This window comes from Astatotilapia calliptera, chromosome 17, assembly GCF_900246225.1.
Source record: "Astatotilapia calliptera chromosome 17, fAstCal1.2, whole genome shotgun sequence".
Lineage (NCBI taxonomy): Eukaryota > Metazoa > Chordata > Actinopteri > Cichliformes > Cichlidae > Astatotilapia > Astatotilapia calliptera.
Genome location: NC_039318.1, coordinates 22,926,275 through 22,953,126, shown reverse-complemented (window position 1 = coordinate 22,953,126; position 26,852 = coordinate 22,926,275). Strand labels below are relative to the sequence as shown.

The 26,852-nt window shown below is 40.1% G+C and overlaps 1 protein-coding gene across 3 annotated transcripts in view; it reads right to left on the bottom strand.

Annotated features, from left to right (window-relative positions):
* ppfibp1a (PPFIA binding protein 1a) overlaps positions 1-26,687 on the bottom strand; it is a 30,873-nt gene extending 4,186 nt beyond the window's left edge. Inside the window, exons 1-17 of one of the 3 annotated variants that reach the window (XM_026146495.1) lie at positions 26,481-26,687; positions 18,291-18,370; positions 16,201-16,406; positions 12,888-12,968; positions 11,804-11,917; positions 11,560-11,670; positions 9,419-9,511; positions 6,794-6,911; positions 5,459-5,520; positions 5,313-5,379; positions 4,642-4,760; positions 4,355-4,428; positions 3,487-3,541; positions 3,044-3,197; positions 2,094-2,229; positions 1,891-2,013; positions 1,576-1,726 (exon numbers count right to left, since the gene is read on the bottom strand). In XM_026146495.1, the coding sequence (XP_026002280.1) occupies positions 1,576-1,726; positions 1,891-2,013; positions 2,094-2,229; positions 3,044-3,197; positions 3,487-3,541; positions 4,355-4,428; positions 4,642-4,760; positions 5,313-5,379; positions 5,459-5,520; positions 6,794-6,911; positions 9,419-9,511; positions 11,560-11,670; positions 11,804-11,917; positions 12,888-12,968; positions 16,201-16,406; positions 18,291-18,354 (1,728 nt within the window). In that variant the 5' untranslated portion in view covers positions 18,355-18,370; positions 26,481-26,687. Of the gene's footprint in view, positions 1-1,575; positions 1,727-1,890; positions 2,014-2,093; positions 2,230-3,043; positions 3,198-3,486; positions 3,542-4,354; positions 4,429-4,641; positions 4,761-5,312; positions 5,380-5,458; positions 5,521-6,793; positions 6,912-9,418; positions 9,512-11,559; positions 11,671-11,803; positions 11,918-12,887; positions 12,969-16,200; positions 16,407-18,290; positions 18,371-26,280; positions 26,308-26,480 lie in introns of those variants that run through there. The other 2 variants (XM_026146496.1, XM_026146497.1) reach the window with 2 other exon arrangements.
* Positions 26,688-26,852: the final 165 nt, after the last annotated feature.

Below are 26,852 nucleotides of genomic sequence, written 5' to 3'. Positions count from 1 at the left end.
GAACCGGTTTACTTGAAAAGACTTGATATTTCACCCCAAATATAAAATTTAACATACATATTATATAGAGATTGAAAATGTGACGTCATTCAGGGGTAAAACCGCAAAGGATTCTGGGAACTCGTGGCAAGAAGTACTAGCGCACACAGGCTTTCAATTGAAATCAGTCACACAGCGATAAAAAGAAACACAAAAATGTCAAGAAGCTGTTGTATTATTAACTGCAATAGCCGGTCACATGACAGCCACGGGAAGCCGACGGGTAAAGAGATCGGTTGTTATCGGATTACGTCGTTGAAGAGAAATTGTTCGAGCCATGTTTCCGAAGTAACAAAGAGGCGACGGGTGGCCTGGATCGCAGCCATTCAAAGACCAAATATAACGTCCCAGAACACTCCAGCTCACATGTTAGTCTGCTCCAAGCATTTACACGAAGGTCAGTGTTTTTTAGTAGTTAATGCGTCATTTTCATAACATAATTGGTGATATAGGTTACAAGCAAGTCTGGCGCTGAACAGAAATTGTCGCGCTATGCTCCTTTATTTTTATTGTGCATAAATAGTGAATTGTCCTGACACAATATTGTGTTTCGCTTCTGTTATTATGGTACATTGACAAAAACATACTTTTATTCACAGGATAAAACTGTTGTTTTGTATCACTAATTGCCCAGTACGATTACAGCATACAGTATTATTGTCACTGCTACATTTCTGTAACGCGTACCAGAAATTATTTCCACTGCTAATTAATTACCGCTGAGCTCAAAGGTCCTATTAATAAACGGTTAACGAATGTGTATTTATGACGACGATTTGTGAGACTGGTAAACTTATGATACGTACGATGGTCTTTCGTTCTACACGGTGCATTTCAAGGTCCTGTACCCATCCGTCGGTAAACTGTACCTGGACTTGTTGCAGTGACCTGAAGTTACTAAACTTCATGAGTGTGTGCACTCACTCCAAGAACCGTATAATTATAAATATGCATATAAATATGCTACGATGAGATAGCTGACTTCATCTAACTAGCAAATGTTGTCCAGGCTACGTTGGTGATACAGTTTTTTTAATGTGTATGATATTTTTGTCATGCGATTTTAAAGCCGGTCCTACAACCGCATCCAAGAATAACATGCAGCTTATCTCAGAACTGTCGGTGAAAATTATTCTTGGAGCTAAGTTTAATTGAGCTGCATTTTATAGAGGTGCAATTTCACAATTTGTGTATATTTTCTAAGTTCACTATTTTGTCATGTGTTGAGAAAAACACAGAGTTAAAAATTACATGGTCTAATATTTACATTTAGCATAACTGCAACATTCTTTTTTCGTTGTTTTCTTTTTTTTTTTTTTTAAAGACTCGAAAGGACTTGAAATTCAAAATTTCAGACTTGTGACTTTACTCGAACTTTTACACCAGTGACTTGAGACTCGACTCTGACTTGCCTGACATTACTTGAGACTTGACTTGAGGATAAAGACTTGAGACTTACTTGAGACTTGCAAAACAATGACTTGGTCCCACCTCTGGTATACATAGACAACATGTTTCTACTGCTGTCACCGTTACCTTCTCTAAGTCATGGTGTGATGCTTGCAGTAATGTTTGTCCTGATTTGATCCAGCTCTGACCCTGCGCGACATAAAACCCGAGGCCCTGCTCATGAAGCCACGCACAAACTTCCTCTTTGCTCCACCGTGAGAAAGGAAGATCAACAGCACTGAGAGGAGAGAGGACGAACATCAGTAAACAGCATTCTTAAAACCCTCAAATGGGAAAAACACTTTGTAGTTTTGCCCTTATATGCAGCAGTTAATAATTAATACAATAACGGTTTACTTATTTTATAATTAAGATGTTCTAAAATGGTTTTTGAACGCCTACATTTGTTTGGTGTCGCGTGACCAGCCGAGTCTGGGGCCGGCTGTAGCTCTGACTCCACCCCTTCTGAACTCCATCTCGGCTGCATCGTCAAGGTTGAAGGAGGTAGAGTGGCTCCTCTTTAACCTGCATTGCAATTACGTTAGAAATGATCAAAGATACATTTCCTCCAGCTCAAACACCGACGACGCGTCGCTGAGTCTTACCTGCCAAAGAATCTCTTGAACCCTTTGGACTTCTTTTTGGTTTCGGGCGAGGACGTTGGAGGCGATTTATCGTGGGATTTCCGTGGAGGAGCACCGGCCAAGTCGAGGTGCTCTGTGCCTTTGTGCGCCGTCTCAGCTGTGAAAGTCAATTACACATGTGAGACTATACAAGCTGGAGCAAGCATGGATGACCCACAACCATGAGCACAGAGATTCCAGAGATCTCTGGATTCAAACAGGACGAAATCAACACAAACTGGAGAAGCATCACACATGCAAACATCTACTCATTTACAAAGTAGTAATGCAAAAGAAATGTAACCTGGAAAAACACTAAAAACGGCATAATTGCAGATGGTTTAATGTCGTGGATAAAAGACAACTGGATATTTTTGTGATAACTTTGATAGAAACACGTCAGAGTAAGCTGCAAGCAAATGGTTGAGAGAAGAAAAAAAGAAATCCCAATAAAGAATAGCCTTTAGTGGTTTCCAACTTTTCTTGCAACTCAGTCTGGTTTTATCTCTTCAGATCTTTGAGATATAAATATTGAAACAGTGAAAGAGAAAACAATTATATTTATAAACTCATAAACATAAGATGTCATGAACAACAGCAACAAAAAAGTTGGGAAACACTCATTTTTCAGGAGAGTGTTTCTATGAAAGACCAGCATGACAAGGATTCATGTAAGATAAATGTTTACATTGTCGTGTCAGTGCTGGCTTCAGTGCATCCAGCTGTCTCACCCACAGCTGCCATGCTGCAGGCCAAAAAGCCACTCTGCTTCACTGTACCTAACACAGGTGCACTGGCACTCCGGTTGCGATCTTCACAATTTACAGAGCCATGAAGGAAACATGAACATAAGTAATAAAATAAAAACACACACATAAACAAATACAGGGGAAAAAAAAATCAAATGCCTTCTACAAGATGGCAAAGCTCACCGAGGTTCGGGGCGCTGCCCGTCTGCTTGCCTCCACGTAGTTTGAAGAAGCCCCGGCCAAATGAAGCGCGGGCTTTCTTGGTACCAAAATTCCCCTCGCTTGTGGCGTTTCCTTTAGTTGGAGAAGAAGAACTACGTCCTGTTTTATTTAGGCCCTATGAGAAGGGAAAAAAAAACATGTAGAGACAGAAGCATTAAAGCACAAATCACAGGAAAAAAGCACCACTAGGTGTCAGAGGAGGACAAGCTTACACAGAGGACCCTGTGACTGGTCCTAATCATTCATAACAAGGAGGATCTACTCTACTACTTAGTACAAAATGTTAAAAAAAAAAAAGAAATAGTAATGAGTATTTTTGATATAACAATAGAATATATTATTATAGAAATAATAAGTATAACAGTATAATCAGCCAGAGCACATCAGAGATAGCCTTGTCTTACTTGATCAGTGCTGCTGGTTCCAGCTGAGCTGCTTGGTTCTGGGATGTCTAAGGTACTGAAATCACAACAATGAGAATTCAGGCCTCAAGCACAGGCTAAAAAAATGGTTTAATAATCTAGAAATGTTCTTAACATCAAGTAGAAGTAATATTACATAATTAAAATTAAAGTGTTAAAAAAAAAATCAACCAAAAGAAAGGAAAAAATGAAATTTGTGCAGTACAATGCATTAAATTACTATTCTGCTAACCAGCAATTAGCAGCAATTGTTTCACAGAGTCATTTAAATGCGATGTACCTAAAAATTGTTCTGCTTAAAGCCTTTGCTCACTCAAAGTACACCCACACAGGCGTTTTCACATCGGTCCCTTGATTAGACCTTTTATGTCGGCACAAATCTTCGACTCTACTCAGTCCTGTTGTTAATGCTGTGCAGTACAAATTTCACCTTTATTCTTGTTACTGGTAGGGAAACCTGTGTAGCCTCAGATTCCCAACACAGCCATAATAACCTTTACTAACCTCAAAAGTCTAATCACACCGAGGTCTAACGCAGGGATGAAAGAAATTAACTCAAACGACTGAATAATTTCAGCGACAACAGCAAACACTTAACTTTTACACTTTGATGCTGCGTCCCTAAAAGCAAACAGCATCGCCAACACACCACCTTTAGACAATCTAAATTTATTCAAGCTGATGTTTCGCTGATTAGAGAAAGGTTAAAGTTCCCAGACATCACCTAGAAGTAGACTGATATTTGTGCACAAAATGTAAATTACTTCATTTGACCCGTGAAACTAAATAAAGCAGAAAAAGAACGATGTCTTTTAATTACAGCAATCACATGTGGAAGCTTGAGTTTTACCTTCCGGCTGCCTGAAGCTGTCGCTCTCTGTCCAGTTCGTTCATTTCAGAGAGCACCGCTATGCATGGAACAGACTGAGACAACAGATAAAAGCATAATGAAGCAAAAACACTTTCCTAAAGCAGAGCATGCACCGACATCAACAAACAGAACAGCAAGAACCAAAGCTCTGAATTCCTGGCAGAAACAATTTCAGAGTGGGAGGCCAAAACTGAGTTTTTATAAAGGAAGTCCACAGTCTGGGGTTCATCCTGTGTCAGAACTGTTTTGATAGAGGTTGTGTTTACCTCGCCCAAGCCCCTTCCTGCCTCCCCCTCCAACTCCACAGTGACCTGATCAACCTCCATGGCTGCAGAGACCGAGGGATCATCTGGGATATCGTGGTAGTCATCTTCATTCAGCTTCTCTGAGAGAGCAGTGAGGGCAGTCAGCGGGGACACCATAAAGCACAAACCCACCAACATCAGTCTTACCTTTTCAAAGTTCATTGGCAGTGTTAAAAGCATTCCAACATTGTGGATAAAAGTACAAGAAAACAGGGCTTTTGACAGTCAAACGGGCGGTTTTGGGGTGTATTTTGCACTTGAGTTACACATACTTTGACAGTGAGAGAAAATGTATTTTTAACGGCAACACAAAGTCCTGCAGCTCTATGAAAATAATCATGGATAGAAACCGAAAGGAAGCTTTGTGAAGTACACCAGAGTTTTTTAGCAATTATTATTCAAAAGAGAAGATGCCTTTTTCTATCGCCAGCAGGTTTTGGGGGTCAAAAACTGTCTCTCTTAAAATGGAGAATTAGGTGTTTTACATGTTTACTTTGAACACTTTAAGAACCAAAAGGAGCTAAAAATATGTTTTAAATCCAGCTTTGACTCAGTGCAGAAGTAGTTTTAACAACAAAACTGTAAATATCAATGTGAGTAAATTTGAAATTTACGAGGTTAGATTTTCTGACCTCTGACCAGCTCCTGCACCTTTTTGCACTTTTTAAGGGACTCCTCCAGCTCTTTAATCCTTCGTTCCTGGAGACAGACACACATTATGTCATTGCAATGATGACTCGAAGTGAGTTAAAGCTGCTGCTGACGCACTGCACACTACCTTCTCATCGTTCTCTGACGTCAGCGACTCTAAAACCCTCTTCATCTTCAACATTTCAGTATCTGGAGAAAGGAGAAGAAAAAAGATGCTTTATACTTGTGAACATTTAAACATCAGCTCCTGCGGGCTCTGAAAGCAGCCAACAGAAACCAGAAATAACGAAGCCACTGGGGCACAGCGTACTGGTCAGAAGGGCTCTTGTTTCACCTTGCAATGATCTCTTGATTTAGTTATCGCTACAGATTAACACAGGGGTCTGTGTCTGTTTTTTCAAGCAACACCACACAATTAAATGTGCCCCCCCCCCCAGCCACTTGATAACGTAATCCAAACCTAATGAACTCCTAAAAAATGTGCACAGGCTGATATGTTGTGTAATTTCTTGCATTCTTCACCACCAGCAGCCACACCAGCGTAGTGCGGCTGCTGACCCACAGACATAAAGAACAGCAAAACAGGCAGATCTAGCAGCTGAAGAGCAGGATTATTCCCTCGGGCGAGGTTGTGTCAGATTTGGTTTGGAGGGCAAATGTTGGGCTGGCCAGAGGCACCACTTAAAATTACAGTATGTGAGACTTCTAGCCTGTGCTGGGCAAACAAACAATTTAAAACACCATTAATAACTTTTTAGGGTGAAACTCTGGCGTCTTCACTCTTTGTCCTACTGTTCTGAAGAGTTCAAGCTCTGTGTGTGAGCATCATTTACTCCACTTAAATGTCTCAACTTAAGAAAAGCCTGTTGCTCATCAAATCACCTTCGCCTCGAATCTTGTGCCAGCGAAGTCAGCAGCATGCACATTTACTCTCTGCAAGTTTCCCAATTGCACGTTAACCGAGTTCCTCATTTATTGTTCTAGTCTGCTTCATTTCTAACTTCTGATGGATTTGTTGTGCCTCTATGCTGAGATGGCTGAAGACAAAACAAAAGCCTTCCTGTCTTTAGATTTTACTGCACAGAACATGTTTACAGGCAGGCCAGCATGACAGAAGCACAACATTCCTCCATCAGAATGGATAAGATAAGGTCAATTGTGGGGGTGGAAGGAGTAAGATAGTGATGTGTTTGGTATGGATCATACAGACGGACAGATAGGGAGTTAAAAAACTAAAATCAGGTTCAAATTACCTCAGACTGTCTGTGAAATGTAAGATACTTAAAAAAAAGAAGAAATGGAGAAATCCAGACAAAAGCTGTGTGATATTTGTCTGGTAAGGCTTCTGAAGGTGGATATAGTGTTGCTGGAATGGAAAATGTCTATTTTTCTAATCCTCAAGCCAATTTTGGAACTGAAGTGCATGAAATAGAACATGACAGTTATTAAAAACAGCTCCCACCTCTTTCTGCCCCCTCAGCTCTGTTGTGGCTCTCCACCTTCAGTCTGCCCTCATCCTTCAACTTCTGCAGCTCCAACTCTCGCTCCTCCAGCTGCCTCTGCAGAAGCTGCAGCTCCTCCTATAATGAGGGTTGACAAAGCCATAATTTATCTGCAGCATTTAATACTAGGAAGCAGAGAAAAGCATCTAATGCATTAAACAATCTGGAAAGAAAGGTATGCTTAAGTTAAATTATCAGAGGCACAGCAACTTTAGGGTGACTCTTAAGCAACAAATTGTTTCAAAAATGATGCCTGAGAGCTGCATGCAATTAAAATGTGATTTAGCTTGCTATAGAGTTATTAGGAGTGCATTCACTTTGATTAACAGGTGGGTGCCACTGGCTGTCTGCATAACATCGCTTCCAACAATACGAATCGCTGCTAGATTGGTTAGCAAGATTATTGTCTAACTAGTCTTTAGAAAATATAGCGCCTCTGCATTGGTCCTGTGCACACCCTACAGATAGCTTCACAGATCATCGTCTACATGCTGTATCCGTTTCCCATCACCAGGGGGCAGTGTCACAAATACATAATCCATGGCCTACTCTTGCTTGTGCTACTGTTGGTCTTGCCAGCCACAAAGAAAAGAAAAGCTATAACATACGAGGAGCTGTAGAAGAAGAATGTTAAACAAGTAAAGTTTTCTCTGCAGCCACTTTATTCTGTATGCTTTTTTACCTTAGCGGGAGACTGTTTTAAGGTTGTCCCGTTTGTGGTGAACTGCGCTGTGACTTACCATATACAGCAGTGGTCCCCAACCCCCGGGCCTCGGACCGGTACCGGTCCGTGAGTCGTTTGGTACCGGGCCACGAGAGTTGAGGCTCAGGTGTGAAATGTATAGTTTTCAGGGTTTTTAATCGGTTTTCAGCGTTATTTTGTTATCGTTTACTCAGTTTTCCTGGGTCTTTTCACGTGTGTTATGAATAAACCTTTTTTTCCCCCGTACCGGTACTAGTTTTATTTTGTTGTATTTATCCGTGACACCTTAAAGGCCGGTCCATGAAAACATTGTCGGGCATAAACCGGTCCGTGGCGCAAAAAAGGTTGGGGACCGCTGATATACAGCATCATCCACATGAAGCTACATACTACTGGGTTATTTGAGGACTGCACAAAGCGTGTGTAGATAGTTTGCAAATCTCGTTGCGCAGGCAAATGACTCTGCAGAGACAACGACTGCACCAGAAATTTGCATTTAGCCGATTACCTTAAACCTAATGTTCTCATCCAAGTGGGCTCCCATCTGGCTTCCAAAAACAAGGTCAGTCAGGTTGCTGACCTTGGTCTTCAAAAACTGTAGCTTACTGACCCGTTGAGTGAGGTCAGAGCGGCAAGTCCACCCTTTATCTACAGTCTATGTATAGACTAGACTAAAGTACTAATGAAGCCCCTTGAAAATACGTGTACAAATTAATGTCATATGACTTGAGACCGTCTTGTTTTTCAACTATTGCCTCTATCAGATGAATATTTACATAAGTTCAATGATTTGAAAAACGACAACTAAATACCTGCAAAATAAATGAAACTCTGACGTTTCTCCATAGAAACGTGTCCAAATTCACATGCTCAGGTAAACTAAATGTTATATGTAGAATAAGTGGAGAGCTGCGTTACCAAAACACTGCAAACACACTGTGGCACAAGTGATGTGATTCAGCGCAAACTCAAGCTAATCAACAAATTGCATAACAGTCAGCATGCAGACTAGTATCTCACACAAAAACTACTAATTAAAAACTCAACTACTTTAATATAGAAAATTTACAAGATGTGCAGATTTATAAATAGAGAAATACCACCCTCCTACTCAAAAGAAAAAAAACAAAACAAAAAACAACACTTGCTGATTAGCAATGCTTCGGTCAACATTATTTTGCTCTACAGGTGTAGAGAACAAAAAGTTCCATCCATCCATCCATTCGCTTCCGCTTATCCTTTTTCAGGGGCGCGGGGGGCGCTGGAGCCTATCCCAGCTGTCATAGGGCGAGAGGCGGGGTACACCCGGGACAGGTCGCCAGTCTGTCGCAGGGCCAACATACAGGGACAGACAACCATTCGCACTCACTTCCATTCACACATTCACACCTAGTGACAATTTGGGTTATCCAATTAACCTATCCCAGTGGGGATAGAACAAAAAGTTAATACAGGATTTTAGTACTGGTGGGAGCACTTACAGCAAGTGTGGTGAAAGTCAGGAAATCAGTGCGCAGCAGTGAAGGAGGAGAGCAGGCTTAGAGGATCTTAAGGGCCAGAAAGGAGAAAAAAGAAAAAAAAAAGGGGGGGGCTGGAGATTAAACCTTCACCTCAAGTCCAGTGAACCGACCAGTGTTCCACTTTGGACGCTTGACAGATTAACATGTTGCAGTAAGATGTTAACATAACAGAAGAAATAAAAAGCGGAAGCCAAATAGAAGAGGGGTGGAAAAGAAGAATAAACAGAGAAAAATGTCACGGGGAAAATCAGAAGGATTTAAACATGTAATGATGCATTTCAAAAGATTAAAACATATTCAGATTATGGTTATGGTCAATTACAAAGCCGTTTGCTGACTGGATGTGAACTACAGACACTCACTTTGGTAGCTTTGAGTTTCTTCTCACACTGCACTCTTTGATTCTCTATATCAGTAACCCTGAACCGCAGGTCCGTCACTTCCTGGTACAAGCCCTGGGGAGGAAAACAGAACTCCCATTAACCGCTAAACTCTGATACAAAACCTGAACTGGAGAGCTTCGTGGAGACTGTGCGTGGGAGAGATGTCTGTTTTTTTTTTTCTCCCCTTCTTCAGCAGAAGGAACATTCTTGCCAAAGGCATCAACATTATTTTCAGACTGATGTCTCTCAGGAGGGAATATGAGGAGCTCAGTCTACACATGGAGACAAATCCTAGACTTAAGGGAAGGGTCACAGTTAATTAATGTGAAACTCCTTTTATCCCAATCAGCAACAGTGTAGGAGGCCTGGGAAACTGACTTTAAATGCAATGGGTATTTACTTTTTTTTGTGATTGTAAACCCTTCATTCTTCAAGGAGGACTGTTGTTGGTACACAGAAAATATTTGATTACTTCTTGTTTATATCATCTTCATTTGTATTGAGAACAGGGTTTGGGATTTCAGAGAAAATGTGACTTTAAAACCGTCTCACTCAGCTAATATCATGAAAAGTATAACAGCGCAAAGCCTGTTCGGACCAAGTAGAACCAAGTTTATTTTGTTGTACCCACAATTTACAGATGCCCCCTAAACAAGATTTGGTACTTGTCTGTGACTGTTAAACTTAAGGAATCCATTAATGTCATGAACTTCCTTTGAAAGACCTGAAACTGACAAACCGAAACACGCTGCTGCACTTCTTCAAGTCTCCACCAATGCACCTCCCAAATTTAAAGTGGATGCGATGAACAGCAGGGTGAGAGAGAAGAACATACAAATATAGTGATTTCTGTATTTGTGTCACAACTTCAAACGGTAAGATATTCTACATTTTGTGTGGCTATTGTTTTAGCATTTTCATCATGTTGATGTACAAGAAGGTTATTGGTTTTGGTAGCATTTGCGCGCATACGTGTCATCATTCTGTTTGTAAACATGTTAGCTTGAAGTTTGAATGAATTGAAGGTCTTCTTCTCAAACTGCACACTAATACACATTATACATTACCTGCTGCTGCATAATGTTAGTGTAGTCAAAGCAAACATCTGTCATGCTACCCTTGTCTGATTTTTACTGTACTACAAACTTCTTAAAGTAGGCTCAAATGAATATATACAAAATACAATACCATTGCCTTAAAAGCAGAAACTGCCCAGACAGTGAATTTTCTTGGGGGAGGTTTGCACACTCTCAGCACTTGTTTGGAGTATGTGTTGCTGTACTGTTCTGTTATTCTTGGCATATAGCGTCTGAAAGAATTAGCTGCTATTGGTTGCAGTTTACACTGTAACAAAAGGAGTGCACAGAAAATTAACTGGACTCATTTTGATTCTGGATATTTATAAGGAAAATAGGCCCAGCAAATACTGACTAATAGTGTTACAGAATATATCAATATAAATCTAAATTTTTACTAATCATTTACACTCGCCTGGTGTTACGGAGCCCAAAGAAAAAGAAAAGGAGTTCCCCTTTAGATATGTTTTAATCAAATCATCATAATGCTTGACACAAACTTTTCTCGTTAGAAAGAATAGGTTTGTTTGGTTTGATAATATGAAGTGAGATTTTGAATGTGTCAAAAAGCTGCTCAAGGTAACATTATAAGGTCATGAAAACTAGGACAGACAAGACGGCCAATCAGGGTTTTCATTTAAAGCTAAACGGCACCAAAAACGGGGGGAAAAAATTTATATCCTTTTACTGCGTGGAAAGTACACATAATATATCCCAGCTTCCGAGAACAGTGTATGGAAAGCTTTTTAGCCTGTGAGAGTGGAGAAAGGGAGTATGGGTGGGTGGGGGTTATTTTGGCAGGAAACAGCTGCTGGAGCACAAGGACTGTTTAAATATCTTCTGTAACCCTTAAAGAAGTTCACGTTGCACCACATGACAGATCTCAGTCCAGCCGAGTGAGGCCGACCTTTGTGACTTTAAAACAATAAGTCGGTGGCTGCCAGGATTCAGAGTCGCACGGCACATTAGACGAGGTGCAGGTGCATCTGACAATTAGAATGCATGCTTCTTTTTACAGCCTACATTTCGAGGAAGGTGCTCTACCTCATTGCCTCTGTGATCTCTCTCCACAGTAGATAGCTTCAGCTTCAGGCTGGACACCTCGGTCATAAGCTCCAGCTTCTGGGTCTCCAGTGCTGTCCGGTTCAAAAGCTCCTGTGGAGCAACATTCACATGCAGTAAAGGCTGCACTATTACCAGGAAAGAAGAAAGTTTCAAAATGGGTGGTCTCGGCTATCTCAAACCACCGTTAACTGGCATTCAATGCAAGTATAGAAAGAGCCCTTACCTGCTGAAGAAGCTGCTCAGTAGCATTGAGTTTCTCGTGATGTTGCTCAAGACAGCTGTCTAGATCTCGAATCTTTTCACCTTGCACCTCCACCTGGTCTGTTAAAACGCTTACCTAGACAATAGTGAAACATGTTTTATGACCTTTAAAGCACAGAGACATTAGTTTGACATTTTGGGGGAATATGCTTATGTACTTTCTTGCAGAGAGTCAGTGTGGTGGTCAACACTATTCTCATGTGTCTCTGTGTGGAAAATATGTAACTACATCCAGCAGGCAGAGAGTTTCGCTCAACACCGAGGCTGGAAATTGGGGGAGGAACAGCTGGCTCTGTCTAAAAGGTAACCAAATCTGACTACTAACTGATAAATCACACAAAAAACAAAAGAAAACTATTTGTTTAATGAACTTGGCAACTTCTTTGACTCATAACTATCTGTCTGGCCAAGAAAAAGCTCTGAAATGTAATCAGCTCTAATATCAAATATTATCCATGGATGGATTTCAAGTGAGTCACAATCATGAGCACTTGATTAAGGCGTTTTCAATTTAACACTTTCTGCCAAAGTAGCCTGTTGAACATTCATGTCACATATTCAATCTTGATTTTGTTCTATGAACATCCCTCAAAGACACAGTGTCATTTTATTTGAGACCTCCTCTAGCATTAATGTAGTTGCCACAAAGTGTATTTTATGTAAACAGTCTCAAATGCCTGCACAGATTTGCCTAACAGTTAAAATAAAGGTTACAACTATTGGAGGAAAAAATAGACATATTTGGGCCTGTACTAACAGAACCGAGCACATGAATTCATAAAAGAAGCAATTTTTAGTGCACATGCAGCGACACTGTGGCTTAAAATAAGAATGGAGAAATAATAATTTGTTCCCTTCCACCAGATTTCTTCCAAATCTATTGTTTAATTTTGGCAACATGCTGCAAGCTTACAAAAAGAACTGAAAGCGTGCCTTTGATCCCACTAATAACACAAGTGCTAATAGCCACAATAACACTTAATTGCACATTCAAGACAAATTGCTCGGCTGTTTTGCAGCCGTGACAGAGAGCTTTGCTCACGCACCTGAAGAATGAGACACTCTTTGTCACTCTCAAGTCGTGACAGACGCTCTTGGGCGACTGCTTCGGAGCTGTGGACGTTGGTCTGAAATAAGAGATGATACAAGGGGATCTGTATTGTTTGAGCAAACAGCTGCATTTGCAATGCAAGATAAATAAGGCTTTAAGTTAATGTTTCTTGAAATATAAGAGCTCATAAAATCGGGAGATGGTATATAAATTATGTTGAAATGTAGATCTGCCTGGGAAAAGCAAACTAAAATACACAGCTCTGAGCTACATGGATATCCTAATGGATAAACTACACACTGTTTTCTTGTATAAACATAACTCACAGTCACATGGTTTTCCCTTGAAGGAATGAATTGATACGTGTTTAAAGACTTTCAGGAAAATGTGACGGTCATCAGTGTTCTCACATGAAAGTGATTTCAGAATTGAATGAAAAGCAAACTTTTTCTCAAATATCACAAATGGAGAGACGAGGGAGCGAAGGAAGAAAAACATGAGCCTCACACAGAGTCAGCATGAGTTTTTATGATGGAAACTATTTGCAGGGAGGCTCCTATAGAAACTCCATCATTCACACACCCTGTCAAAACATTACTTCTAGTATAAACAAAGTCACAGTAAAGGCAAAAGAGCACAATCAAGAGATGAAAAGCATAGAGGATAATTCACCCCAGGCTAAATCTGCGCTGTGCAAAGATACGAACCATGCACAAAGTGACGGGTTTTTCTCATTTCTGCACACAAAATAAATAAATAAATCAAAAATATCAAACGACGGCCTTTAGGTTTGCAGCAACTCTCTCTGCTCAGGAAAGCAAGAAAAGAAGAGCAGATTTTCATTTCCTCATACTTATCGACATGTAATCCTCAGGTGAATCAACTGCATTTGATGCAAAACTAGGAGCAAATGGATCCAACAAGAAAGCAATAAACTCAAAATGACCTCAACAGGTTAAGATGCAATTGAGACAGATGATGAAAAAGTCTCTTCAAGGGGCATATATAACCTTTATTACTCCCAAATGTAACTGCAAGGCGTGACCAAAGATGTATGCCACCTCTCTAAAAGGCTGGGTTTAAATTGAGCTCATTTCCACATCAAAGTAGACTCCTTCTTGATCACTTTCAGCACGGATGCAATCTTTTAAAACTCCTAATCTGAGCACTTGTATATCCAGTGACGCAAGCTGGAACTTCAGAGATCAGGACAAAGTCACAGGAAGACAAACCTGGCTAGTAGGGCTTGTAGCGAACAAGAGATTGTAGTGGCCAAAAAACGGAGTGACCTCCCTTAGACTTACAGCAGAACTCTATACGTTAAAAAAATAAAATAAAATTATAAAGCATGCCTTTGACCTGAGTCACGCCCTCTGATCTTTGACAGAGATACGGCTTCCATCACCTCAATCTATGACATAACTTCATAAACCTCATGGAGCAGCAAGGGGTCCACTCACTGATCTAAAAACTAGGGGTGCAACGATATTCGTATCGATATTGAACCGTTCGATACAGTGCTTTCGGTTCGGTACGCATATGTATCGAACAATACAAAGTTTTTTATTTATTTTATCAACTTTCCTTCTGACGATGCTGTCTGTGTTGAGCGCTCAGTGAATCTGCGTTCGACTACTCCGCCTAGGCTGCACTGTCGAGCCTAGGCGGAGTAGTCGAACGCAGATTCACTGAGCGCTCAACACAGACAGCGTCGTCAGAAGGAAGAGCGCAGGGCAAGCTAGCGAGACAGAAGTTAAGCTCTCCTTGCAACATGGACCTCCCCCACCCTCATTCAGATCTGGCATTTGGAATTATTTTGGTTTTCATGTGACGTATGACCCTGAAGGTAAGCGAGTCATGCACTAAAGTAAAACAGTATGTTGGATGTGCCATGCAATGCTCAATTACATGGGTGGGAACTAGTGTGTTAGCGCAGTTAGCTCGTTAACGTGTTGGCCGTCTAGCCCCATGCACGGGGCGATCGGCGGTAGCTCGTTAACGGAGATTTGCCGTGTTGTGGCCTTAAGGTCATTTCAACGAGATTAACCTGAAAGCACTAGTGGGAACACAACGAATATGACTGCAAATTTACGCCGACATCATCCTAGTACAAAGACAAGTGGAAGCAGAAAAAAAACAAGCAAGGATGCTACTAACTTTAGCCGAGTCATTTAGACTGCCGTTAGCACATGATTCTCCTCATGCTGCTGAGAATATAGCCCAGAAGAAGCGGATAGTATAGCTTTTATTTTGGAAAGAGACATTTCTCTGTAATAAACTCTCTTTTCCAAAGATGAGTGATTCCTCAATCAGATACAGGGCTAGCGATTTTTTTCAGTCGGGCTACCAAAATCTATCTCTGCCCTGCCTGTCGGGCTATTGTAGGAAAAATATATGTCAATGCTTTTGCATTCTTTCAGAAATGTAGCTGGGTAATTATGTCATTGGCATCGGTGAGCCACTGTCAATATGTGACATATTGAAATCGCGTTTGAATTTGCGCTTGTTTTTTTGCTTTCACTTTGCAATGACAGCACTGATCTGTGAGTGATGATAATTTGTGCACCAATTCCTCTGACATCGTCTTATTAATTGGTAGCTTACTATGCAAACATGACAAGTGAAATCTCCCGCAGCAAGCTTAAACATGTGAGAGGTTGATCGCGCAGAGAATCGCTGAGCTTATGTGAGTGCGTGTGTAAAAGCAGCAGGATATATATTTGACTACGATGACCTTCACAGACAGATATATATTTTAGTTCTGCTGAGCCAAATAAGACAGGTCAGGGTGAAGAAGTGACAGCCAAAGAAAAGCTTACCACAAAACGGAGAAGTTATGACAAATCAGACTATAAGGCAAAAAGAAAGTGCAGCTTTATGGTTTCATGGACAAAATAATTTCTGTGGCTGCAATATGACGAGCCAAATAACCAGGGCTGCACATAAGTGGTCCGCAGGTGCACATTCGCTGTCAAAATAAAAAACACGCACAAGGGTTAGGGTTAAATTTAAAAACTGTACTTTTGAGTTAAAATATATATTTATAATTTTAATAAATGACAAATTAAAAAGGCATGAACATTTTTTTGTATCAAAAAAATATCGAACCGTGACACCAAAGTATCGAACCGAACCGTGAATTTTGTGTATCGTTGCACCCCTACTAAAAACAGCAATCACACTGACAGGGGTCCAGAGGTGTGCAAGGAGAAGTCTTCATTAGAAATTCACGACACTTTTCGATCACACTTCAACCTAAAAGACCAGACAAAGAAATCTAGAGAGAACCCTACACGGGGTCTTTTTACCATTCGTCCGTGCAGCCACTCCACCAGACCCTCTGCAGTGGAATCAGGAATCTGACACCGCAGGTTGTCCCTCTCATCATTATCCATCAGCTCCAGGGCTGCCCGCAAATCCTCCAGCAAGTGAAGGACCCGAAGGCCACCGAGGAAAGGCGATGTGGGAGACTGGCAGTCAAACAGCCCGTTGGAGTAGTCCATGGCCTTGGAGCCTGGCGAAGTGCAGGGGGAGGATTTAGATACATATAGAGGTTGTTATGAAATCTACATTTGTCTTTGATCTGCAGGAGTGGTGGAATCATGATGAATAGCTTGTGAACTCATACTTTCATACAGCTGCATATTCCAATTTTTTTTTCTTTTCAATCATTAAAAACTGCTATTGCCTTTGTTACTGCATTGATGCCTTTAAACAGTCACCAACATATCAGTCTGTAAACACCAAATACATCAAACTAGATTACAGCATTTATACAGCTTGTTTTGGGGTTGATAATCTTTGTTACAGTATGTACAGTGCAAAATATTATTTAATATGAGTTATGGACTTTGCGTTTTGTTGCATTCACTAAATGGCAAGAACTCCAGGTCAGCGGTAAAAAGAATATAAATAAGATTTAACTTGTGGTGCATAAACAAACTAAAGCTCCTTTTAACTGCTTTAAATTAACTGCTGCACAGCTGTGCACATTTCTAATGTATCAGTTCTTTTTCTATGATGTAACAAGATTAAACAAAACGTCTATAATGAATTTTCACAAGAGCATATGTACAGAACAGGGGTATTCGATTATGCTAACGATTATTTTGTCATTAAGAATATGATTTGGAAAAAAATTATTTATTAAAGTTCAAGAAAAAAATCCTTGTCTTTTCATTAATTCCATGAAATTGAATTATTTAAAAAAAAAAAAAAAAGATAAAAGAAAAAAAAAAGTTTAGTGAGGTGACTGGCACGGAGTGAATTAGAGGCGTGAAGTGTGCTAAAAGGTCAAACATAGGAGCAGTTTTAGAAAACAATTAAGTAAATGATTCATTTTTCATCTCAATTAACTTCTTATCTTGCCAAAATTTTAACAGAATTTAAAATTTGATTAACTGCACAACCCCAACACAGAGACACCATTTTTAATGACAGTTAAAAATGGTTGTTGCAGCTCAGAGCTGTTACAGTTGCAGCTCTTCACATCCTTCATAGAACATTTTAATTGGGGTTTCCATCAAATTCTCAAAGACCATTATGTTCGTTTAAATAGCTCACATGGTTTTCCCTCTGAAGCCATTTTCCTCCTACTCAAGTAAACATTTCAGCAAATTAAAGCGTCATAATAACTTTTAGGTACTTTCGTGGATACTTTAATGCCGACGTGGCGAGAATACCACAATCATGCAAACATACTGAGCAAACAATATTTGTATGGTGTCCATCAGACAAAATATAAGATAACAAAGACAATTAAATCTCTCTGTATAAGTGGCAACTGCATTTTATTTGGAAGCAAATGCGGCAGCATCCCAACTGATTTCAAGTGCATGATGTTCCCACCAAGCATGGCTTCCCCCACAGTAGCAGGGCATGAGGGCTTGATGATGCCTGTGGTTTCTGCGGAAACAGTGGGGACGGGGTGATATCATGTGATCAGCCGTCTCGTTCCCATTGGAAAGGTCAGTGCTATAATTACACACATCAGTGGAAAAAGTAGGGACTCAAAAACTGAAGTCTGGTCTGCTCATCTGCAGCAGCACAAATATACAGAGTGCAGCCAAAAGCTCACAAGCAAGAAGTTTATATTCCAAACTCACAGAGCTTGAATAATCATTAGTTTCCATCACGGCAGGGACAATGGAAACTTACTTTAATTCTTCATGCAGTGGAGGCAGACCACTAAAAGCATGGTTTCAGCTGTATTTCAGACTCATGTATATTCAGAAGGATTACATTAAACTGCAGGTAAAAGTGGTAAAGTTATTGTCCGCTAGACTCTGTATTTGCAATTTAATGATTTCCAGATGTGAGTAGACCCTCATAGCTTACCATGCCCACTTGAAAAAGTGCTATTCCCAGGTCTTAGAGTCCAAATGTTCACTGTGGTTACCTGCTATGATCCCATCCATTTGCTCCAAGGCTGCTGCCAACATCTCGCTAGCGTCAGACATCATCTTGTGTTCAATTGTTCTGAAAGAGAAGACAAGCATAAGAAAAAAGGGAAACTCCATAAAGGATCTTGGCCGGAACTAAAAGGCATTAAAATATACTTCAAAATCAAATCACTGCCAAATATGGTGTCTGCAGCTATGCCTGCAGTAGTCTTTTTTATGTTATCAGTTCACAAACAGACTTTGATCGTTGTAAGACAGAAAAGATTGAAAAGTGGCCATCCCCCAAACTGCTGGAGTATTGCACATGAGGTAAAAGTATTGCCATTACTGCGTAAAAGCTCTTCAACTTTTCATCAAAGCAACTATTCAAACTGGATCTGGCTAAATAGATGTTTAACAGCACTCAACTACAACTTCTAAATACACCGTGTGATGAGATGGTGTTTCATGCCCACATGAAACCACATATCACATCATCAACAGCCACTAAGACAACAGCACCGACAGCTTCTCTTCACAGAATTCAGAAATTTAATGACACTAGTGCAGTGTTTATTTGGATAATGTTACAAATTTTCTGGAGCTACAGTTTACAAATGTTCCCTGAAAGCATCAGGGTTGGCCTTATGTCAGTGTTTAGAAAAACGCTTGGGTGTAAGCACACACTCATTGAATGTGTGTGCAATTGTGCTTGTTCAAAAAGTGATTGTGTGATGGGCAGACTTAACTCCAGCTCTTGAGAGCTACTCTTCCAAAAGAAATTTTAAATGAAGGACTGGTTTGTCACAGTAAACCAAAGACTGAACAGATTAAACATCTGAAGTCATCTTTGTTGGAAACAGTTTGTTTTTAAAAACAATCTAAATGATTAAAAATGCTTACACTGGCAAACTTGTAACCTTGGTTTTAGAGTTAAAGTGAGAATCAGAATCAGGCTAACAAGGGTATGGATGAATGTCTAGCATTTGTTTGGCTACTTTGATGGCTAAAAATGAGGTTACAAAGAAAGTCCCCCCCCCCCAAAAAAAAAAAAAAAAAAAAGGATGGCTAAATGTTGTTAATCGGTAAAAGATTTAGACTGCAGGCAGGTGAGTTCGACCCAATTCTCTCAAGTGCTCTTTTTATACAGACAATATGTTACTGACCCATTGCCAATTAACTTAATTAGCACCAAAAGGTTCCTCCAGCTGTTTCTCTTTAGTACTACTTACTCTTCCAGCCGTTTGCTGTCCCTGCCCCAAGTTTTGTGTTTTAATATGTTGCTGCATTCAAATGATAATGAGAATTTTTTTTTTTCATGAAAGAGTAAAATGCCTCAGTTTAAACAACCAGTGTTTTAAAATGCTGTATTTGGGATAAAATATGGATTTGTAGGCATTCCATACGTTTTTATATAATAGTCCACATTATGATATGTCGTGTCATTTGTTTGACATTGCATTAAAAACAATATGGGCATACACTGGCCCTTTTCTTGTGCAACCATCACTCCTAATGTTACCCAGTAACAGTTTTTAAAATATAGCAGATGTAACACGCTGGACATGTTTTCAACCAAGAATGTCAGTATTCCCTAAAATGCCAGGTCTCAAAGTCTACTGTGGTGAAAACACTGGAACTTGGTGGGAGGGATGTTTTGATCCAAAACAGGACTGGAGAGCCACTTCCTAAGAGTAGGCAGACAAATTTGCAAACTGTTCATGCCACGTCTAAACAACTAAAATTAACATGTCCAGTAAAGAAAAGCAAGACAACAACAGTAAACTGCCATTTCTGGTGAATCAGGCAATTCCCTAAAGAGTCCTTTACATATATTTTTGATGCCACCCTTGTCCCTGTTGTAGTTACTGGTAAGGAAATTGCACTGTTGATGCACAATAGCCTGTTTTGAACCAGAAAGCCTGCCTGTATGCATGCATTTACATTTCCACTTGAAAAAGAAATTATTAAGTTATCACTAATCTTGTTACAGTAAAAGGTCTCATTCTTCCTTTTCAAATGACTGCTGCATCAAATTACCCTTGCAGTCGGCGACACAAAAAAACGAAAAGAAAAAAAAAAAAAAAAAAAAAAAAAAAAAACTGGCTGCCTCAGAGACAAAAAACAAAGTGATTTCCAGGACTTATTATCCAGAAGCCCTTATTTCCGGCGAGTGGGCAGTCACGAGTGCTCATGGCCAGGCTCCTCTCTAAAATAATGGCACTATTCTCCCAGGGGTCTCAGGCCTTATAGCTCCGGCATGCTCGGCATTTCAAACTTCCATAACAAAGTTGGACAATATACCCATGACCAGTGGATTCAAACACTTATCACATGTCTCTCTTTTACTTGCACTGGCCACTTATCGCTTCAAACAAAATCTGATTTAGAGGAACTGAAATAGTAAACAATATGGCACAGAGAGCCCAGCTGTCCGACATAAAAACAGTAACCCCACTTGTTCAGACATCGCATAGTAAAAAAGGGAGGGGGGGGGGGGGGGGACTAGTGGCTTTGCCTCATTTCCTCCCTCTGTGGGGTCACAGTGTCATACCCAGTAGGTTAAGAAATTGGCATTAAGGGCTTAATTAAGACCAATGACCTCAATATGTGAGCTGGGTTTGCTACAGTCTGCTGTTAAAACAAGGAGCCTTAAGTGCTTTGGCGCCTGGTTTAACTGCAGAGAAGTGGGTGTAGGTTTGTTCCAAAATGTCATACAAAGTGCTGTATTTGTAGTACAACATCAACATATCATTACGCTTGAATCTAAACAGAACCCTGGTTATGCAGACACATGCATCTGAAGATATAACAACCTGCTTTCCATATAAACTGTAAAGTTTCCAAGTGGAATGAGGTTGGAGGCACACCACCGATGCACTTCTTACTACGACTGCTACTACTATGCTTTACTCTGTGATTTGATGGAAACAGGATGCTTTTTGAATAAACTCTGGAGGAAATATATAGCTCAAGAGTCATATTTGTTGCTGGAAACACTTTTGAAATTTAAAAACAAACAAATAAACATGTAAATAATGAAATCCTTCACAAGACACCCTAACTCATGCTCTGTCCCTTGAGGAGATATGAAATAGAATGAGTTGTCATGTGATAAAAGCCACATCGAAACTGGAATGAGTTTCATGTGAAATCCCATTTAGTAACAATTCCCATGAAAGTCAAAATGCCAGGTCAATTTATCTCTGGAAAAGAGTCAAAACAGGAATTAAATGAGCACATGAAAATAAAAGTCAATTTTGTGCTGGCCATGCAGCAAATAGATGGCACTGAAACCTTCCGTAAAAACTGGTTTGGTCGTTCTTTAGACTCAAAGCCTTTAAAATGTCAGGGATTTTCCACTTTTACTCACATCAGTGATGAACAGGTCAACCATTTAAAAAATAAATTATATATATATAAAATATGGCTAAACCTAAAGATGAGAGTCCATCTGTGGCCTTGTGAAGGAGGGTCCATATGAAATTATATTGTCTGATGCCTGAAGCGTAGGAGTGATGACTGCATGCATTCCTAAGCAAGCCAGTTCTCCCACAAACTAAACACTAATACCAGGCAGTGACATTCCTGCTGACCTTTTTGACCCTCTTTCCCTCACACTAAATCCCCCCAAGGACTGTATTATGTCAAAGCCCAAGACATTTAAACTGATCCATGAAGGGAAAAGATAAAATGCCAACAAGAAACAACAAACAAAAGCTGGCGTGTCATATACATGGAGGCAACTCAAATGGATTCAGATATTTTACCCCAAGCAAAAAAAAAAAAAAAAAAAAACCCACGCAGAAAAGAACTGAACCTACAAACTAGTATTGTCTATCTGCTAGAGCCAGAAATATCCTATTCCTCTGTGCCATGGAGCTCCATTGTTGACCACAGCAGTTTGTTTTGACATCACACATGATCCATCCTGTGCCCAAAGTCTATTCTTCCCTGATGAAAGTTGAAACACATGCAAACATTCAGTCCTGCTGAAGTAATTTTTCCTCAAAAAAAAGATAGTGTCCAGCTGTTTAAGGAAATTGCTTAACCCTTACTTTTTTTCTTTTTTTATTGTCTTAAGTAGGAAGGAAGAGGCTTGGTCCCGACTATCATAGATATCTTTTCAGACACACCAGGAAAACACTGATCAGAAGGAAAACACGTCCACATTACATACTTTTGCAAAAACTTAACCACAATTGGCCTCCAGTTTGTTTTAAAATATACCATCAAGACCACAAATATCTTTGTGGGACTGAGCATCATTGTTATCCCACATATTGAGATGATGTGATGATACTGAGACGATGCAGAGCCAGCTTCAAGTGGTTGTAGCTTTTCCTTAGGCCAACATCTTTGCTCTGTACACCCAGCTGGTTGTTGCATAATTTTTGATCGTCAGTGTCAGGAGAAACAACATTGGGAAACAAAAACAGTAGACACAACCTCTAACTTGATTTCACAAGAATCGCCCTTTATATTTTAAGTTAAAGACGATACAATATTAGAAAGAAAACCCCATCGGTTGACTGTGATCAGATGACCCTCTATGAGCAAGCATTTGTTGATGGTGGTGAGGAAATACTCCTCTTTTACAGGAAGAGACCTCTGCCTGAACCAGGCTTAGGGAGGGGTACGTATCTGCTGGGACCAGTCAGAGGGTAAACTTCTATGAAAGAGGTGGACATTTCACTCCAAGCCTATTCAACAATGCTCTTTTGATACACTTTTACAAAGCAAATATCCACTTATAGCCATCATGAATAAATTGCTCACAAACCTTAGTTCACTCTAAACTAAAGTTTTTATTTTAAAAAGGGCAACAATTGCAAAAGCAATGGATAAAAAGCATATGTTCAGAGGCCTAAAAACAGCTTTTTTGTGGAGGTCTGAGAGGCCATCTAACACTATAAAAACCACACTATAAAACCGCATTAATGACATCATTCACTTATTGTTCTGCTCTTGCCATTTGAATAAATGTTTCCACCCCCCAAAAAAGGAATCAATGCTACTGATCTAAATCCATCTGACAGAAGAATTTTTCAATTTTAAAGAAAGAAATCAGTAAGAGAATCAAACTCTACTTTTCTGGGGCTAAGAGGTGGTTTTAACGTCAACCAGATGGATTTGGAGTGATACAGAATGAGGAGGGGGGAGGGATGAAGCATCTGAAAATAGGCTGGGATTACTTGACCATACGTTGAATGGTCGGTCTCTGTAACACACACACGCCTCTACCGGTGCCTCGTGCTCCTATAACTTACCTCCAGCTGTGGTACAGATGTGCATTTCAGAATGTAGCATAAGAAGCTGCATAAGGTGAAGTACTACAACCCAGTTTGTCGTAGGAAGTTTAGACCTGCTCATAATCAGCTGTACGATACTTTTGCTCATGGTTTGTAAATCTGTGTGACACTTTAGGTCAAAGGTCTGAGAACAAGTTTAAAATAACTTGCTACCATAAGTTCATGACTACTTCTTCTTTAAAAGTAATCTAATCAATACATTCGCTTCTCCTTCAGCACCATCACCCTTGACTAAAATAAACTGCAAATATAACCAGATCTGAAACTATAACTGAATACAGACCGTCTCCAATACACCTACATTGCTGCCATTCCTTTTAAAACATTTGTTTTAGTCGGATTTGAACCCTCCTGAGCTGAACTGACAGCTAATAACAATGACAAAAGTTACTAAGACATTAATCAACTTATAAAAACTTATTCAGTACAAGAATCATCTGCAGGCTTTTGTGCACTGGAGCACAGGGCTGCACCTAATGTTTTTCCACACCAGTTGTCATCACTGCATTTTATGATTGAATATTCTGGCCCACCTGCCTTGCTCTTGGTCTTCCTGTGCCACCCAATTTAAGAAAAAGCCCCATCAAAAACTCCAGTAAAACACCCTCCTTTTGTTTACCCTTCCCCCTGAGAGATGGTGCATAGAACTTTCAGTCTGGGCTACTGTGAGGTCAGGTTGTTTCATAGTAACGTCAGACACTAAACCAGCGCTGGGTTTCTCACTGCAGCACCGGCTGCCGCAACACGCTACACAAACAAGTCTTTGTCTTTTAGAGCCTCACATGGTAGCACCACGACTCTGATCCCAAGTTATTGCAGTTTTTCCACGTGGCCCAAACTACATCACAGGCAGAATTCAAACTAGAGGGGAAAAATAAATTGTCAAAATAAAGAAAAGCTCTGGAGGAAATGAGTAAGAGATCTCAGCAAGCCAAGAAAAACTACAGTTTGTTGCCTTTGTTATCACTAACGTAACTCAGAAGTCCTAGTATTACTCACACCATTATAAGCGCTTCCAATAAACAGGATTGAAACAGAGGCATCCTTACGCTCAGGAAGACCTTCACTCAGTCCTGTCAGGAAGTGCTTCCTGGCAAATTCTGGGGAAATGTCTTCCTCTTGCAAAGACACTGCAATTTTCCTGCAATCCCTTCACACACTGCAATAAAAGCTGAAAGTCCAGGAGCTCCTATATTACTTCTGTCACATCATAATGGAGCCTTTAGCATCAATTTTACTGAATTTAGAGAGGAACGAGCCTTTAAATCTGTTCCTGTGAGACAAATGTTTTAGATGAAGACGTTATAATTAATTTCAGAAGAATGTAAACATCCCAGTATGTCATGTGGCTTCAACATGACACCTCCCTTCTTTCAAAATACACTGCCACAAGATAACTGCACCAAGAATGCAAGGAATGCAAATATCATGGAGAGAAAAAAAAAAAAAGGTGCCTGAGATAGAAAGGCCCCCGTAGAATTTTTGGACACGTGGCTTTAAGAAAAACAAAATCTAAATCTAGAAAACTTTGGGGAGTGTGCCATGTAAATCTTATTGCAAGGCAAGTTTACTGCCATGGGCCAATAATGGACTTTGTCCTGACTGACTGACACACACACACAGACACACACACAGACACACACACAGACACACACACAGACACACACACACAGACACACACACAGACACACACACAGACACACGCCTGCTGCCTGAGGAAACATGCTTCCAGGAGATTAGACTTATTTATTTGTGTCTCTTAAACAATCACTAAGCAGTTTGTTTTACTATGCTCCTGTAACATCAGATATGGCTGTGCAAGCAAGTGTGCATCAGCATGGGTTTTCTGAGACATGAATCATTGGCTGAATGAGTGAGGTGAGAATACAAATGTGGTTATTGACAGAGAGGGAAATAAAATCCTTTGTTAAGTTTTAGGTTATCTGCCTGCAGGCCAAGACGTCACCAGAGGGAGATCGGGAGAGTAGAGCACTGCCAGGGGGTCATGTGCCTCAGGAGTGGGGGTTTTCCTGAATAAAAAAACTACACTGCAGACTTTTACCCACACAAAGGCTGCATAAGTCTCAGGCTGATGATGAAAAAAGCCGACACTGGACCTGAATCAGCTATAAAGTGCTGGCTCCTACATCATTTTCTAAATGATGCTGGGCGCCAAACTGAGTCTGACTGGAGGTTCACGACAGTGATTCATAAGTTGGCCTGCACATTTATGGATACATAAATAAAATGTGATGCAATAAGGGTCCTCACATACAAAGCTAGCACAATTAAAAGCACTAAAAGAAACTGCAATGCTTTGAAAAAAAATGTACTGTCTCCAATAACTTTATCACTTCTATGGATTATTAGTATCTACATGTGTTTTTTGTTAACATGGAATTTAAACACATGTGTGGTGCATGGGCTGGTGATTTAACCCCAAATAACATTTTAACACTGCAGTGAAATATCACAGTAAGACCCGGGGAGATTTTCTATATAAGTGTTCAGCGATGGTGTAGAAATAGAGGAAAATACAAATTATAATATCACAATAAATTCTAAATACCTCAACACAATTATGGCTATTTAACTTTAGGCTGCCATATGTGCAGTATAATCTTAAATAGCCATTAACATAGGGAATACATTCAATATTCAAATGAATACGCAAAAGTTAGGGGAAAAAGCTCACCTCTGGGTTAATACGTTAGCTAACACGTCCACATCGTTTTTAGCTTCAAGTCCAATTAAACAGAAAACAAGATGACTTTAGCGTTTTTAACACCATAAAAGTCAAGTAAGCACTTTAGTAAAGACTGGAAAAGTCAACAGTTAACAGTAACTCTGTTTTTAAAACTGCAAAAAACTTAATTGAAACTTCGGAAAACTTACAGTTTTCGACCAAAGAAAAAGTTTTAACGACGGGGTCCTGCAGTCTCCAGTTAGCTTACTCCAAACTCTTTGGCCGCCTTTCAACGGAGCTTCATGGTCGCCGTTCACCTTCTCGTTGAATTTGTCTGTGAAATGAAGTTTTCATCCAGCTAAAAAAGGCGATAGAGTGCGGCGTCAAGTTAAAGCCACACAGGAAGAAACTTCAGGAAGTCATGACTTCAGAATAAAAGCATAAAATCCGTTAGCAGAGGAAGAATCGCTTTTGCCCTTCACAATAAAACTCATGTCCTCTGATGTTAGACTAAGACATGACATTTCTTGTATCTTTCTCACTGCTGCCACAAAGCAACACTTTGAATTCAGTAATTTTCA